The sequence below is a fragment of the Podarcis bocagei genome, assembly GCF_964188305.1.
Source record: "Podarcis bocagei genome assembly, chromosome: 9".
NCBI lineage: Eukaryota > Metazoa > Chordata > Lepidosauria > Squamata > Lacertidae > Podarcis > Podarcis bocagei.
In genome coordinates, this window is record NC_138134.1 from 23,570,368 (window position 1) to 23,588,456 (window position 18,089).

Consider the following 18,089-nt stretch of genomic DNA (forward strand, 5'->3'; position numbering starts at 1 on the left):
TTATGTGTGGTCCAATTCACATATACACACCAGGCTGAATGAATCCTTCCTGCACTGGTGTTATCTAGTGTTGTTACAATTGCAACGTAAAATATCTCAGAGGTGTTATGGGTCCAGTCATGTATACAGTGGTACCTCGGGTTACAATTGCAATTTTGCATTTATTTATTTCTTCAATAATATGCAGGCATACAAAGCAGATACAGTGGGACCTCAGGTTACATACGCTTCAGGTTACATACGCTTCAAGTTACACACTCCGCTAACCCATAAATAGTGCTTCGGGTTAAGAACTTTGTTTCAGGATAAGAACAGAAATCGTGCTCCGGCGGCACAGCAGCAGCGGGAGGCCCCATTAGCTAAAGTGGTGCTTCAGGTTAAGGATAGTTTCAGGTTAAGTACGGACCTCCGGAACGAATTAAGTACTTAACCTGAGGTACTACTGTATCTTACATATCCACCAAGAGAGAGCCAGGGAATGGATGCATTCAAGCTTAAATGACAAACAATAACAAAAGCCAGTATACTGTACTTTTGCTGTGATTACTTATTACCTCATAATAGTGATGTCAGTGCTATCAGCTCAGCTCAGTCACCTCTCCTCCTTTTCTTGAAGTAGAGATGTGTGTGTCTTTACTACACATTCCTAATACAGAGACTTGTTTCATTGCATTGAGTGATTCCACTATGTGGAATCAGTGACTCAGCAATATTTTTAATCTATTCTAAAACTACCTTATCATTTAAATAGACGGATTAAAGCTTTTTAAAGCAGATGTTCATGATAGATTCAACAATTGCCTTGTATTTTGACATTTCCAGAGATTCGGAGTACAGACAACTTTGTTGTCCACCTGTCATCTTTCTCTAACTTATACAGTGTCCGTCAATTCAGTCAGAGAAACTTGCCTCCTGCACTCTAAACAGTCTACTGAACGTGATAGGCCTGTTCTCATTTTTCCACCATCTTTGAGTGGTTGCCCTTTGGCTGCTGTCAAAAGATGAACAGTCGTCTCCAAAGCATCAGAAGCAGCTATGTATTTTAGATCTCCAAATACAACCAGAGGCTGGATTGAATGCTGTATCATAACCAGTCGCTTCCCTAATGTTTCTCAAAACTAATTTCTATTATGGTGTAGTGCTAGGACAGTTCCAAAAACCATTAAAGCAAATTAGCTACAATTTTGTCCATCTCCAACTTATCCCATATCCCAATCGAAGACAGAATCAGTAATGGGTTTTCCTGAGATTTGTACAGCGTGTTAACCATGTAGCCATCATCAGACCCAAGCATTGCTTGCACAGCAATACATGCTTGCTGAGGAATAGCCACACATGTTCTGAATCTAGAGGAGCCAACTTTCATCCAGTGCCCGTAGCTATCTCTTAAACAGCAAGTTGATCTGCAGCAATTAAACAGGTAATAATGTATAGCTCCATGTCATTAAAAAAATTGCCTGCTCTTTTCAATATACCAAACCTATCTTAAAGGCACAGGGGCAAACCAGGCTAATTTATTTCTGGCTGGCTGGCAGCTCTTTCTGTTAGGTAGGGGAAGAGAAAATGGTTTAACCTGTCCTCCCTAAATATGATCTTTCCCAAAAAAATAAGGTATATGGTTTCTAAATTGAACACCTTTGCAATTAGAACATAAATAAAAGATAAAAGAAAAAGTGTATATATCTCTACAATTTATTTATTATGTTTAAAATGATATGCAACATTTCTAAAAAACGAAATGAAATGAAATGTAACTACTTTGATCACAAAAGCAAAATGAGATCTACTAACAATATAAGTTAGAGCTAACCCAAAACTGCTTGTATTAGAATTTTTGAATGATTTTGAGAGGAGGTGGGGCAGAGAAGGTGATAATTACTTTTTTTGTATTTTCTAGGGGCAGAGTAAACATTTTGTGGGAAATATTTACAGGCACTCACATGGCCTCCATTCAGCTTGCTACCACTTGTCTTTTTTCTTGCCTAAATGCCTCTGAGCAGTGTTTCAGCCACTGCAAAAGCAGCTGTGCAAAGTGGAAGCAGATTCCAGCTCAAACCTAGTAGCAGCATAAGAAAGAATGCAGGAAGCCCAAGCTTCTCTGGAAGCCTGGCAAAAAGGCACCATGTTCGCCATTCACCTGGTCACCCCAGTAAAGCAAGCTGTGTCATAATTTCTTATGCTTCCAGCTGGGTCAACTGGAGGTAGCCTCCCCAAACGATCTTTATTCAGCCCACGTTCTGCTGTTTTGAATAGTATACCATCCCATGCAACCAGAATGCCAGGTTTTCAGACATCAGCAGCCAATGCCACACCCCTTTTCATACTAAGGATCCCTTAATGACCATTCTCTTAGCAGTAGCATTGCCTTTAGTGTCAGAAATATACCAGAAAATAGTGGCTTTGGTTGCTGATACAAACCCAGATTGCAGTTTTTCAAGTGGGCATATAAACGCAATGGCACCAAATGCTTGGCACCGAACAATGAGTCACTTTGTAGGCCTGTGTCTCTGATGCTGAATGCAGTTACGTAAAGGGAGCCATTTGAGAATTTTGAAAACCTTGGAATAGCTCAGAAATCAAATTCTGCGTCTTCAATTTCATGTGATTCTAGCTCAGGGGCAGCCAACCTGGTGACCTTCAAAAGTTGTTGGACTACAGTTCCCATAATCCCTAAGCATTAGCCATCTTGGCGACAGCTAATGAGTGTTGCAGTCAGGGCCGGCCCACCTATGAGGCCAGTTGAGGCAACCACCTCAGGCGGCAGGATCCACAAGGAAATCCGATCCCAATGCAGATCTTTATTCCCACCTTGTTCCCAATGTAGATCTTCACTCACCCATTCTTCCCTGGAGGGGAGGGGAGGCACCATTTTGTGGCCTGCCTAAGGTGCTAAAATGTCTTGGGCCAGACCTGGTTGTAGTCCAACATAATTTGAATGGTACTCCATGGTTATAGCTGATATCAGCAAGACTGTGCTGTTTTGACTAGACCTCACCAGCATACTTGTGTGTCAGTCGTTATAGCTTGATTCTGCTATATTTTCCCCTCTCATTTCCTTATCTTATACATGTTTCCCAGGATAGCCCTCTGGTCTTACAGTCTGACAGGAATGTAACAGTGAATGCAAGAAACCACATGGGACAGTTAACAGGACAGCTGACTGTAGGTAAGTCTTATTCTCTAATGAAGCTTTTGTGTATCATGTTAACACTGCAGACACCATTTCTTTTAAATACAGTGGTACCCCGCAAGACGAATGCCTCACAAGACGGAAAACCCGCAAGATGAAAGGGTTTTCTGTTTTGGAGGCGCTTCGCAAGACGAATTTCCCTATGGGCTTGCATCGCAAGACGAAAGCCCATAGGGAAATGCTGGCGGTCGGGAGCAAAGACTTTCGCCCACAGCCGGCCTTCAGAAGAGGACCTCTTCTGAAGGCCGGCGGGGGGCAAAAGTCTTTGCTCCCCCCCGCCTGCCTTCCCGCCCCGCCTGCCCCGGGCAATCTTAAAATGCTGGCGGGCAGGAGCGAAGCGTTCGCTGCCGACCCCCAGCATTTTAAAATCTCCAAGGGACAGCAGAGAAGTCTCTGTCCCGGGGAGATTTTAAAATGCTGGGGGTCGGGAGCGAAGCGTTAGCTGCCGACCCCCAGCATTTTAAAATCTCCCCCTGTCCCGGGGAGATTTTAAAATGCTGGGGGTCGGGAGCGAAGCACTGCCGACCCCCAGCATTTTAAAATCTCCCCGTGTCCCGGGGAGGTTTTAAAATGCTGGGGGTCGGGAGCGAAGCGCTGCCGACCCCCAGCATTTTAAAATCTCCCCGTGTCCTGCCTTCCCCCCCCGCCTGCCCCGGGCGATCTTAAAATGCTGGCGGGCGGGAGCGAAGCGTTCGCTGCCGACCACCAGCATTTTAAAATCTCCAAGGGACAGCAGAGAAGTCTCTGTCCCGGGGAGATTTTAAAATGCTGGGGGTCGGGAGCGAAGCGCTGCCGACCCCCAGCATTTTAAAATCTCCCCGTGTCCCGGGGAGGTTTTAAAATGCTGGGGGTCGGGAGTGAAGCGCTGCCGAACCCCAGCATTTTAAAATCTCCCCATGTCCCGGGAAGGTTTTAAAATGCTGGGGGTCGGCAGCCCGACCCCCAGCATTTTAAAATCTTCCCGGGACACGGGGAGATTTTAAAATGCTGTTCCGAAGGGGGGGTGGGGACATCTGCCCCAGCCGCCCCACTTCGGAAAGCTGTTCCGAAGTGGGGAGGGGGGCGGGGACACCTGCCCCAGCCGCCCCACTTCGGAAAGCTGTTCCGAAGTGGGGCGGGGGGGGCGGGGACACCTGCCCCAGCTGCCCCACTTCGGAAAGCTGTTCCGAAGTGGGGAGGGGGGGCGGGGACACCTGCCCCCGCCGCCCCTCTTCGGAAAGCTGTTCCGAAGTGGGGAGGGGGGCGGGGATACCTGCCCCCGCCGCCCCACTTCGGAAAGCTGTTCCGAAGTGGGGAGGGGGGCGGGGACACCTGCCCCCGTCGCCCCTCTTCGGAAAGCTGTTCCGAAGTGGGGAGGGGGGTGGGGACACCTGCCCCAGCCGCCCCACTTCGGAAAGCTGTTCTGAAGTGGGGCGGGGGGCGGGAACACCTTCTGAAGGCGGGCAGGGGGCGAAAGTCTTTGTTCCCCCCCGCCTGCCTTCCCCCCCCCCCGCCTGCCCCGGGCAATCTTAAAATGCTGGCGGGCGGGAGCGAAGCGTTCGCTGCCGACCCCCAGCATTTTAAAATCTCCAAGGGACAGCAGAGAAGTCTCTGTCCCGGGGAGATTTTAAAATGCTGGGGGTCGGGAGCGAAGCGTTAGCTGCCGACCCCCAGCATTTTAAAATCTCCCCCTGTCCCGGGGAGATTTTAAAATGCTGGGGGTCGGGAGCGAAGCACTGCCGACCCCCAGCATTTTAAAATCTCCCCGTGTCCCGGGGAGGTTTTAAAATGCTGGGGGTCGGGAGCGAAGCGCTGCCGAACCCCAGCATTTTAAAATCTCCCCATGTCCCGGGAAGGTTTTAAAATGCTGGGGGTCGGCAGCCCGACCCCCAGCATTTTAAAATCTTCCCGGGACACGGGGAGATTTTAAAATGCTGTTCCGAAGGGGGGGTGGGGACACCTGCCCCAGCCGCCCCACTTCGGAAAGCTGTTCCGAAGTGGGGAGGGGGGCGGGGACACCTGCCTCAGCCGCCCCACTTCGGAAAGCTGTTCCGAAGTGGGGCGGGGGGGCGGGGACACCTGCCCCCGCCGCCCCACTTCGGAAAGCTGTTCCGAAGTGGGGCGGGGGGGCGGGGACACCTGCCCCAGCCGCCCCACTTCGGAAAGCTGTTCCGAAGTGGGGCGGGGGGGCGGGGACACCTGCCCCCGCCGCCCCACTTCGGAAAGCTGTTCCGAAGTGGGGAGGGGGGCGGGGATACCTGCCCCCGCCGCCCCACTTCGGAAAGCTGTTCCGAAGTGGGGAGGGGGGGCGGGGACACCTGCCCCAGCCGCCCCACTTCGGAAAGCTTTTCCGAAGTGGGGAGGGGGGGTGGGGACACCTGCCCCAGCCGCCCCACTTCGGAAAGCTGTTCCAAAGTGGGGCGGGGGGGCGGGGACACCTGCCCCCGCCGCCCCACTTCGGAAAGCTGTTCTGAAGTGGGGCGGGGGGCGGGAACACCTTCTGAAGGCGGGCAGGGGGCGAAAGTCTTTGTCCCCCCTGCCTGCCTTCCCAGGGGCTTTTAAATCACCCCGGACAGCGGAGAAGTCCTCCGCTGTCCGGGGCGATTTTAAAATGCCGCCCGCCAGCATTTTAAGATCGCCCCGGACAGCGGAGAAGTCCTCCGCTGTCCCAGGGTTTTTTAAAATGCTGGGGGTGGGAAGAAAAGCCCTTGTCCCCCCCCCCAGCCTTCAGAAGAGGTCCGGGGGCAGACTGTCCCCGGACCTGGTCCAAAGGCGGTTTCCCTAGGAACGCATTAATTGATTTTCAATGCATTCCTATGGGAAACCGTGCATCGCAAGACGAAAAAACCGCAAGACGAAGAGACTTGCGGAACGAATTAATTTTGTCTTGCGAGGCACCACTGTATAGTGTATAGCAGGAAGGATGCAGGAAAGGATTATCCAAGTTCAGTGCACTCTAAATGTCCTTAGCTGCAATTTTAGCAGAATTTAGCTCTGCAATGGTAATTCGATAAAAAAGATAATCTATCCCAACAAATAATTGATTGGATAAAATAAGGATTAACCCTATTAGAAAATCTTATTGCACTTCAGCCTTTTCACAGGCAGATTAATCTAGAATTCTTCTAGCCTTTTAGTAAAGTGAGTTATAATTTTCATCCAACAGCAATGGTACAAAATGTGTGGGAATTATTTGCTAATATCAGAGGATTTTCTTTTATGATTATGAAGACAAAACTCACTGCCTCTTCAAGAAAGAGGGAAAACATTCTGAACACAGTCTCAGTAAGATACTGGGGAGGATAGGAAACCTTTGGACTGCGTTTCCGCATATAGTGGGAATGTTGTTCAGAAATATAAGCATTTACTTTTAGACATCATGTGTTGTATTGCAGAGGGTGCATTGGAATGTATGTAAATATATGTGGGTGTGTAATAGCAGGATTTCCAATCAGAAAGCTTGTTTCCCTCTCCAATTTTATTAATTATAGCCAAAATAATTAGCGCAGTGCTGGAGATGAGAGCCACAGTGTCACTGTAACAGTGGTTCTGCCACTTTTGGGATATATTAGTGGCTGAGAAAATAGCTTGGCTCTTTGAATGACAAATGATCAAGTGATCAGATATCAGGTGATGCTTGTGCCGATGTCGGTCTGCCTCATTATCCTTTGTTGGTTTGGAGTGCTCTTTGTTCTTCTTCATTTATAGTTACGTTTTATAATGCTTAGTTAGTATGGAACTTTAACAGGTCTTCCTCCTCCCCTAAAAAGAGATACAGATTTTTTTTAGTAAGAAGAATCTTTCAATTCTGCAGAAAAACACATAGAAAACCTTTACTGCATATTTAAATAATGACGTCTCTTGTGAGCATATGCCATGCAGTATGTTAGGTTTTTTATTAATGTTCAGGGAGAATTTCTATGGTTCAGAATGATTTCTATCATAAATCATCCTCTGATGTCAGGTACTGTTCTTCTTTACAGTTCTGTCATTCCCAGTTGTCCCAATTCAGTTGCTATCATTGCAGTGGCTTTATTGTAATGTCATCTCGAATATTTTTTAGTGGTCACTTTACATATTAAAAGGATTTCAATATTTAGTTGATTAATCTGTTAGATTAATCAACTAAAATCTCTTAAGAGGCAATACATTTCTGTGTGTTTCAAATAATGTCAACTATTTTAAAACAAGTACTTGTAAAAAACTTCAAGTGGTAAATATAAACTTAGAAGCAAAGTGCAACATTTGGGTTCATCACCTTAAAAGCAAAGACAGTGCCCTTTCCCCCCTGTTCTTCAGAATTATTATTTTGTTCGTATGGAAACACCTGCAGATTTAATTGGTTGAAACTTATATCAAGTAGCATTTCTAAAGCAGCAAATTTAATTGATACCAAAAGATCCGTCACTAGACTGATGGTTTTGGACTGGTGAGTTTTGAAAATTTCAACAAATAATCATGTTCTATAAGCGATCTCCTAAATCCAAAAACCTTAGCCAGTTAATGAGCAGAGAAGACACTGCCCACTTTTGAAAGGCTATGCAAGTAAACATCTTAGTTTGTGGATCGAGGGCCCGACCCCGCTATGTGAAATAAATACACAAGGACACATGATATAAGGTTAATGGGCAAGAAAAGGCCACAACTTTATTGATTACAGCAGTGAAAAGGTATTGGCTTAGGCATTGGATGACTATAGGTGGTGGGTTTATTCAACAGTAGGTGGAGCCTGTTGATGCTCATCCAACTATAGGCTCACCCCCTGATGTCACCGAGGGTCGTGCCATGGCCTCCCGCCAAGCAGGCATCGGACGGAATACACGACTGCCAGATTCCTTTAACGGAATAACCCACAGTAGATAGCATAGGCGATGGCCACACCTAGCCCTTGACACAGCACAACACATGAATCCAATGCCTAACCTACCCACCAATACCACAAAAGTTGTGACGATTGCTACGAGGTAGGCGAAAAAACCAAAAGGCCTAATGCCAAATGGAAAAATTCCTACCAGGCCCCCCAGCCAACCAGGGCGACCAACCTAAGGTCCATAGCAAGGCCAAAAACCTATACCCTGAGCTAAATGGGAGTGGAGGGTGGGTGACTCGCTGAGGGACGACGACGAATGAGGAGGAGGCGGAGCTGGCACCACAGCATTAAGCTGCTACACACGCCCCCCGGAGGCACCTGGTTGGCCACCTCCGGTGGGCGTGGGCGCCAGCCAGTTAGGAGGGGAGGGGGCTAATGCCCCCTACCAGGGGCGGAGCTCGGTCTCCCGCCCACAACCACTCCCCTCTCTTCCAGGGAGGAGAGCCTTTCTCTGATCGTCTCTGTTAGCTTTTGACTCCTGCTGCCAGATATAAGAGGTCTAGGGGAGGGTGTTTATAAACCTCTTTTCCTTCAGATCTTCCCATGGCCACTCAAGAAAATGACTTAAGTCCCTACCTTGAAAAAATGCCAGTATACTATAGGACTGTAGCAAGACCTTAATCCTACTCTCTTGGTTATCCTTTTCTTTTCCAATGAGGGTTTTTTTATTGAGGGGGTGTGTCTCCCACTGTTCATTATCTTGTTTTCTGCAAAAGCCTTTTTGAGTACATATAATATACATTTAAGATTAAGGGGGAAAGGCCTTCTCGGATAGGAGGTCTGGAGCCTGCTACCTCTCTCTTTTTTAGAAATGAATTGCTGGGCTTTCCCCCTTCATCTGATGAAGGGATTGTTGTTTCGTTCATATAGTTATTCTACCTGAGGCATGGCAGTGTAATATGCAAAGACACAGCATCTGTGATGATTGCCCTAAACGGTTGTGTCAAAGGCAGCCAGGCATGGTGGCAGATACAAATGGATGCAAATTAAGCCAGCACCTTTCTTAGCCATTTTGCACTCGCTGCTTCTGGTAAATACATTATTTAAACATTTAGCTCTAGCGGTATTTAAAGTTAGGTTTCTTCTGACACTCCGTTGAATTCAATATAGGGAAGCAATCTGAAACTCAGATTGAAGGAATGGCAATTTGTTGAGTTTTACCCTGTAAGTGTGACTAAATAGGTGTGAGAGCGCCGTCCAGTCGGCTTGACAATACAGTGTTTGCACTTAATCCTCTAAATAGTTCAGATGCTTTAAAGCAACACATGTTCTCTTGTTAGTCATTACTGCAAACACCTGTGAACTATTTAATTAGCCATCGCAGTTGGTGCAGATTGTCGGAGGAGTCTACTGATTAAAATGTATCATAGTTACGTTCAATTTCACTTCTCTTGCTTTCTAATCCTGGTGAAATCTCTGCAGGGTCAGTTTACTTTTCAATAGTATCAAGCCCTCAAAGTTACCTCAGTCATCAGTGCAATCTGGCTGTGGGGAGGCATGTAAACACCCTCTAAAACTTGGTGCAATCGGATTGCAGTTGCAAAGGCTCCTGGGATTTCTTGCTGGTTTTGCACCATTTTTGCAGTTTTTCTACTCTTTTGTGGGGGCTGGACAGTTGTTGTTGTTTTGCGCTTGTCACACTATTTTTCAGTTTAAATAAATTTATTTAATTTTCCCCCGGCGCCACACATATACACAGTTGTATATGTTCTACCCGGACGCTGAGGTCCAGCACCAAGGGCCTTCTGGCGGTTCCCTCATTGTGAGAAGCAAAGCCACAGGGAACCAGGCAGAGGGCCTTCTCAGTAGTGGCGCCCGCCCTGTGGAACACCCTCCCATCAGATGTCAAAGAGATAAACAACTATCTGACATTCAGAAGACTGCCTTAAGATGTTCAGGGAAGTTTTTAATGTGTGACATCTTAGTGTATTTTTGGTCTTTGTGGAAGCCGCACAGAGTGGCTGGGGAAACCCAGCCAGATGGGCCGGGTACAAATAATAAATTGTTATTGTTGTTGTTGTCCACGGGTTGAACGTAGCTAAGTGAGGAGATGCCTGCACATAGTAACACCTGCAATTTCCACAGCACGTTGGGAATGTTCAGAGCACTTTGTATAGCTCATGTACTAAGTCACAAGAGGACCTGCACCAAAACAGTGCAGTGAGACATACTCTTGTCCAGTATGCGAGCCAACCAGTCATGTATTCTGTATGGATGCCCCATTCCATTCTCTCCCCACCCTATTTTCTGTTGTCCTGCCCCACCTCCTGCCAATCAACTTACTGTGCCCACTGAACATTTTCAGTCATCATTGGGATGGTTTTTTTGGGAAGAGGTGTGTTCTTAATATATTTTTGTTCCCCCATGCCTCCCACATGGATGATGCTGTTTGCGATACATAAGGATCCACATTCAGAGAATGACTCCACTAATAGCATAGCAGATCCTTTCTATATCTGGTGCTTTATATAATCTTTGGCTCTGTAGCTATCGTCAATGAATATAGATGAACTATTCTTTTCTTCTGTATAACATTTCGCCACTAAATAAAGATAACAAAAATTGGAAGGAAAAAAACCATAAGGACATTTTTGCAAAAATCGCTAGCTGATTTCAAAAGTCCTTTCTGGTCCAGCCTTCTTTCTCCAGTAGTAGCATCTAGGAAGCTCACAAGCAGAGCTATTATTATTATTATTATTATTATTATTATTATTATTATTATTCAACTGTTCGCTTCTAGGAACTGATTTTCTGAAGTATATTTTCTCTGAATATGGGAGATTCCGTTTTGCTATCAATGCAAAAAGCCATTGATACACTGCAACCATTGACTCACCTCCCTAGGAGTAACTCCCATTGAACTCAGTAGAATTTCTAAGTGGACATGTGTGAGATTGTGCTATCATCCTCCTTGAGTTTGCCTCATTCTCTTGGAAAGCCATCTAAGGTTGTGGCCCTTACTACATCTATCAGGGGTTAATTCTGTTTCTTATAAGTGCATTGTATGAAATAAATGCAATCGTATGAATGATGGACAGTAGATTTCAGCCACTCATAAGGAAAGCAACTTGATGGTAAGAGCAGTTTGACAGGGTGTGTAGAGAGAGGCTGCGTAAATGTTGATACAAGACTGGGGTCAGATGGGCATTGGTGCTGGTTGACTGTCATCATAAGGTAAGACATAAAAACATAGTAAGAGCCCTGCTGGATCAGACCAATGGTCTAGTAATTAGTCCAGTGGCCAACCAGATGCTTATGGGGACCCCACAAGTTAGCCATGAGCTTACCCAGCAATTGGTATCAGAGAGATCTGATAGCCATCATTATGGGTAGCCACACCAGACCAAGTTGTGGTTCACAGTTCTGTGTTCTCCAGCTTAAGATAAGGTACCCAAGAGGTTGGTGATTGGAAGTAAGCTTTTAGAATTTAAAACCGATGTTTTGTCAAACGTGGATGTGGTAGATGGATGTAGTATCAACAGAAGCAACAGAACCTGGAGAAGATTGGGGCTGAAAGACCAAGGGGGAAAAGTGTAGATATATGGAGGCTAAGTTGTAAGTGGGCGCATTGTGTGAGACTCCTGAAGGCTACTGCTTACACGGCACAGAACAGAAATTAAAGCTAGTGCCTTCACTTAAAACTTTCATGCTTTTTGGTGCATGTGTGACTTAACTCTTCTCTTAAGTTAAAGATTTTTAAATCTTAGAATTATATTTTAATTCTTAAAAGTAGACCACCATGAGCAATGGAAAAACATGGAATCAAAATAGTCTCAATAGATAAAAACATGGGCGGGGGCAGAAAAAGAACTTAAAATGTATGGGACTAAATATTTGATTACTATTCTCATACCCTGTTCTTCATTCATTCATTTCAGGGTAGGGTGATGTTTTGAGGAGCAGGCTGCCTGTTATGTAAATGGCGCAATGTGAATCGATGGCTTTGGGTATTTTTCTTCTTCTTAATAACAGCAAAGCTCTGCCTGCTATTACTGTCTAGTACGAGTTGTCCTGATGTTATCACCGTGAAAATTGCAGGTGTAGCTTCTCTCTGCGCTTGTTCCTTAGGCTGGGCTATGTTGAATCCGTGGTGTGTGTGTGTGTGTGGAGGGAGGAACACCCAGGTGCATAATGTGGAAAAGGATATGTGATGTTTGCGTGGATGTTAGCAATAAACGCATTGAGAAGTATGTTAAGAAGCCTTCATTTTGTGTAATGAAAGCCTGGCTTTAGTTTATAGGTCTGTTATAAAAGTCACAATAATGTAGAGATTAGTTCCAGTGACTGAGCGGAATGGGCACAGAGGACTGGCTTAGCATAACAATGCCAGCAAGGCATTGATCATTTGGTGGCGGCGGCGTTGTGCTCAGAATGAGGTGGGGGGGGGAGAATCCTAATGCTGTGCAAGCTTTTCCTTTTACATTATTCAGTTGGCCCACCGAAATTAAAAGACCTATCTCACAGTAGACTATGACATTCAGTAAGAGGTGCTTAAAGGGATGTTCAGAACATCCTATTTCTGGATACTCCAGAAGACATACATCTACAGGTGAGATCTATCAGAAAGAAGGGAGTGGTAAAAGAGACCTAAAGCTTTCCTATATATTGTGATCACTCTGGCATGTATTCTGCACCAATTACATTGAAATTTCACAACGTTGTCCAAGCCGCATTAGCGTTGTTTTACAGCACTGCTGCTCCTTGCTTCACTAACTCATATATATTGTTTAACATAGCTGATACTTTTATACGGGAACCCGCACTTCGTGCATTAGGAGAGAGGAGTTGCAGATCAATTAGGATTTAGGAAAACCACCTCGAAAGCATGGGGAGGGGGGTCAATCCTGGTTGAGTTTGAGAACAATATTGGACGGTTAAAAAATCGGCATCAGCTCTACTATTGGAGTGCTCTTAAGCACAGATAGCAAGCCACTGCCAGAAAAAGGTTTAATGAGGATAAGTACTTATTTTTCTAACTTCTGAGACCTCCTCCAAATGAGAAAACAAATATTATTCAGCTAGCACTGAATCTGTTTGGGGTGATTTAATACACCTCTTCCAAAGACCTTCCATTTAAATGGCTTGTTTCATATATATTAACTGCTAATGCTTAGCTACTAGGACAGATGCTATGTGACTGTCATGACATTCAGAAAGCTGCTGCCGGGCGTTAAGTACAGTTAAATTATTTCCAGCATCTGGCTCTATAACAAGTCTCCGACAGGATATTAAATTTTTATTTTTGCTCTCTCTCCGCCCCTTCTGACATTCAGACATCTCATTAATTTTGGCAAAACTATATATCCTGCGTGCAAAGTGGAGAAAGCCGTTAAAGAGGGCAAGTACATTTAGTGCCACGTTATAACTTAACATTATATCTGGAGAACATGTTGTCATTCCCACATGCCTCTGACTTAACCTTTAAACTGTCATTGGCAAACAGCTCTGTGGGATGTTATGATGGTAGCAAATGGATATGTATCCCTGTAAAAGGATTGCATTTATTCAATCTGTCTGTGCATCTTTCTAGTTAGGTGATGGGAGGAATTTGTGACCATCCGGAAGTAGCTGTACTAAAACTGTCATCATCTTTGAGCAATGTCTGTGCTCGCTGGAGTTCATGGGAGTTGTGTTGGAGTCCAACACCATTGGGAGCACACCATATTGGCTACCCTTCACTATCTAGCTTTCCTTGCACAAAAGGACAGTGCTTCCATATTTGTTTCTCTGTGTGGTGAACACAGAGAAACAAATATGCTCCACACCATTTATTTATTTTTTTAAAAAAATAGAATCCACTTCCTCAAAAGGAATTATCCAAGGCCACAAGTTTCTTATTCTGGAGACATTGATCTCACACCGTGTTTTGTTTTCCCTACTTTAGTCTAAAATCTTCTACTTCTTTTTCTTTTTACTGCAGTCACCTTGTACCTAAATGCAAACTCAGCTGTATAGCTCAGTTCATCCACCAGTAACTATGGATGAGCTTGGTGCAAAACTCAGTCTCCACTTTGCAGTGAAAAACAATGTGAATTGTGTTTTATTTTAAGCAGCTACTATTATAAAGCAGCTGGTGATGTTGATATATGTTGGTTTCTGTTTCTATAACGCAGAATAGTTGTGCTGCATCGCTATGTTTCTTTAAGAAAGTAGCTCTGAGAGATTCAGTTCTTCCCTCTGTCTTTATATAAAGCATGGGTCGGCAAACTAAGGCCCAGGGTCCGGATCAGGCCCAATCACCTTCTTAGTCCAGCCCGCGGAAGGTCTGGGAATCAGCGTGTTTTTACATGAGTAGAATGTGTCCTTTTATTTAAAATGCATCTCTGGGTTATTTGTGGGGCATAGGAATTCGTTCTTCTCCTTTTTTCAAAATGTAGTCTGCCCCCCCCCCAAGGTCTGAGGGACAGTGGACCGGCCCCCTGCTGGAAAAGTTTACTGACCCCTGATATAAAAGCACAACCTCACTCTCAGTGTTGTCTTTGTTTCAAGATCATGTGAAATGGCAGTTATACAGCCAGTCTGCCACCTGCTGATCTTCCTGTTGATACCTTATATATAAATCAAGATAGTTTGTGTACAGTTGATCCTTTACATGCAATAATGTGGATTCCATTTTACCTACCTTTAAAACAAAACTTTACCACAGAAATAGAATTGGGCAGCGGTGGGTGGAGGGAGGGAATGATTTATCGACAGATTGTCTTTAAGATTTATGTCCTACAATTCACCCAGAAGTTACAGGGCAGGTTACAGCAACACACAACAGGGAAAAATATAATGGGGTAGCTCAGTTGGTAGAGCATGACCCGACATCGTTCAAAAGATCCCTGCATTGCAGGGGGTTGGCCTAGATGACCTTTGTGTTCCTTTCCAGCTCTGTAATTCTATGATTCTAAGTTTAATGCATGGGGGGCTAGATAAGAGCGGTCAGATACTATATATGCAACAGCCCGATGTCTGTTTGTCTCAGAGTAAGTACCACTGAGGGACGCGGGTGGCGCTGTGGGTAAAATCTCAGCGCCTAGGACTTGCCGATTGCATGGTCGGCGGTTCGAATCCCCGCGGCGGGGTGTGCTCCCGTCGTTCGGTCCCAGCGCCTGCCAACCTAGCAGTTCGAAAGCACCCCCGGGTGCAAGTAGATAAATAGGGACCGCTTACCAGCGGGAAGGTAAACGGTGTTCCGTGTGCTGCGCTGGCTCGCCAGATGCAGCTTGTCACACTGGCCACGTGACCTGGAAGTGTCTGCGGACAGCGCTGGCTCCCGGCCTATAGAGTGAGATGAGCACACAACCCTAGAGTCTGTCAAGTTTAATGCATGGGGGGCTAGATAAGAGCGGTCAGATACTATATATGCAACAGCCCGATGTCTGTTTGTCTCAGAGTAAGTACCACTGAGGGACGCGGGTGGCGCTGTGGGTAAAATCTCAGCGCCTAGGACTTGCCGATTGCATGGTCGGCGGTTCGAATCCCCGCGGCGGGGTGTGCTCCCGTCGTTCGGTCCCAGCGCCTGCCAACCTAGCAGTTCGAAAGCACCCCCGGGTGCAAGTAGATAAATAGGGACCGCTTACCAGCGGGAAGGTAAACGGCGTTCCGTGTGCTGCGCTGGCTCGCCAGGTGCAGCTTGTCACACTGGCCACGTGACCTGGAAGTGTCTGCGGACAGCGCTGGCTCCCGGCCTATAGAGTGAGATGAGCACACAACCCTAGAGTCTGTCAAGACTGGCCCGTACAGGCAGAGGTACCTTTTACCTTTACCTTTAAGTACCACTGAACTCAACAGGGCTTACTTCTGAGTGGACATGTATCAATTTGTTTTATTTAAACAATGGATATACTGCTCAACTAAAACCATCTCTAAACAGTGTAGAACAAATACAAGACCAAAGAGATAAGAATTGGTTAATACTCTAAAATCAGCATTCAGTGAAAAGCCTGCTGGAAGAAAATAGTCTTCACCAGGCACCAAAAGTTCAATGGGGAAGGGATCTATCAGGCCTCAGCCGGAAGGAAGTTGGACCCGCAATAAATTTTAAAAGGCAAAGGACCCCATGACGGTTATGTCCAGTCAAAGGTGACTATGGGGTTGCGGCGCTCATCTCGCTTTCAGGCCAAGGGAGTCAGCATGTGTCCACTGACAGCTTTCTGGGTCATGTGGCCAGCATGACTAAACCACCTCTGCTGCAACGGGACATGGTGGCGGAAACCAGAATGCCCGGAAATGCCGTTTACCTTCCCACCGCAGCCATACCTATTTATCTACTTGCACTGGCATGCTTTCAAACTGCTAGGTTGGCAGGAGCTGGGACAGAGCAACGGGAGCTCACCCCGTCACAGGGATTCAAACCGCCAACCTTCTGATCAGCAAACCCAAGAGGCTCAGTGGTTTAGACCACAGCGCCACCCACGTCCCAGACCTGCAATACTGAACACACAGCTCCTGTGTGTCATGCATCCAAGCCACGAGGAAGCACCAACTGTGACTCCTCCCAAAAAATTGGCACTGGCCATTTGGTTTTTGCCAATCTCATAGCAATCATCACAACTTTGTGTGGCTAGGCATTGAATAAGCCTTAGTCTTGGCTGGAGCAGAGGTTGTAGCCTCCCCAGTTAAGGGAGTCCCATTAAAGAGATCCATGAGGAGTGGCTTCTGTCCAGTGCCCAGGCGAGGGCTAGGACCATAGCACTCCTCCAACAGGGACCCATCAGGGTGGTACCCCTATTTGATGTAGGTCATAGTCCGTGCCCCCATATGTGGTTTACCCTTAGATGCACTCCCAGGAGTCGGGCTGGAGTGGAACAATTGGCTTCACCCAATGTCTATGCCAAACCACTCATATCTGAAACCAATAAAGTTGTGGCCTATTTGAACCCCAAAACTGAATGCTGCTATCTTACCTGTTTCTTCATTACCTAGGGAACTGCAGGGTCATGGGGCTTTGAGACACAACCAGCTGTGAAATGAATAATACTGACTGCTTGCTGCATTTTACTAGCTTCTTCTAGCTGGTTCTTTGGTTGCTGAATTTTAAGTTTATCAGGTTTTGTTTCAAAAAAAAACCAAAAACCCATGTGTGTATACACACACACACACACACACACACACACACACACACACATCCATTGAAAGCTTTCTGAAGCTTGATGCTGATTGCAAGACTGGAGCAGTCAAGTGATGGAATCAGAACAGAAAAGGTTAAGGAATGCTTAATGCAAGCATATTTCAAAACCTCGAGCCTTGTAGTGAAATTCACCTTACAGCGTTAGAGCAGCTAGCAGGGAAGGGATTGGCACCACTATTAGCAATTATTTTTGAGAACTCAGGGATGACAGGTAAGGTCTCTGAGGGCTACAGCAGGTCAAACTCCATGCCTATTTTTAATAAGAAAGAAAGGGGCAAAAAACAAGGATCCGGGGATTACATTCAAGTAAGTTTAATTTAACACCTGGCAAATTTTGAGAGTAACTAATAGAGCAGTCAATCAGTAAGCAATGCACCTAGAGGAAAACAAGATGAACAACAGTAAGACAATGTGACTGGGCTCTGTTGAAGAATGACTGCTGTAATGAATCCTGAAAAGATTTCCTGTGTTTCCAATCAAGTATTTGGGTATGGGTGAGACTCTGGCTTTGTATAATACTGTGAAGATTTTAAATTAAAGATTATTTTGTGCTCGTACCTTTAAGGAAGTAGCTGCATCCAAGGGCACATTGATCTGGCCCACAGAGGCAAATCATTACACAGAGATCAGCAGCATTTGCTCTGTTCTTTCTAAGTTTTGCAGCCAATCTAATTTTCATTCCAAATTGCTCAAGATCAAGGTAGTCCATGGGAGATAATCAGAGAGTGGGTCGAAAGAGTGAGGAAAAAGGGAGGGATAGGCAGAGAGGAGGGGAAAGTGAAGGGGTGCATATGATTGATGGTGATGGGAGCTGACTAATCATATTAAATAAAGAGGTTATCATATTCACAAAATTCTAAAGTAATAATAAGAAGTGCAAGCTGGATTTCGAAGGGGCAGAGGAACCAGAGACCAAATTGCAAACATGCGCT

General features: G+C 45.7%; 1 protein-coding gene across 2 annotated transcripts in view; it reads left to right on the forward strand.

Moving 5' to 3' along the window:
- Positions 1-18,089, forward strand: part of SGCZ (sarcoglycan zeta) — a 563,963-nt gene that overhangs the window by 486,461 nt on the left and 59,413 nt on the right. For both annotated transcript variants that reach the window (XM_081209054.1, XM_081209053.1), the window contains one exon: positions 3,079-3,166. In XM_081209054.1, the coding sequence (XP_081065180.1) occupies positions 3,079-3,166 (88 nt within the window). The remainder of the gene's footprint in view (positions 1-3,078; positions 3,167-18,089) is intronic.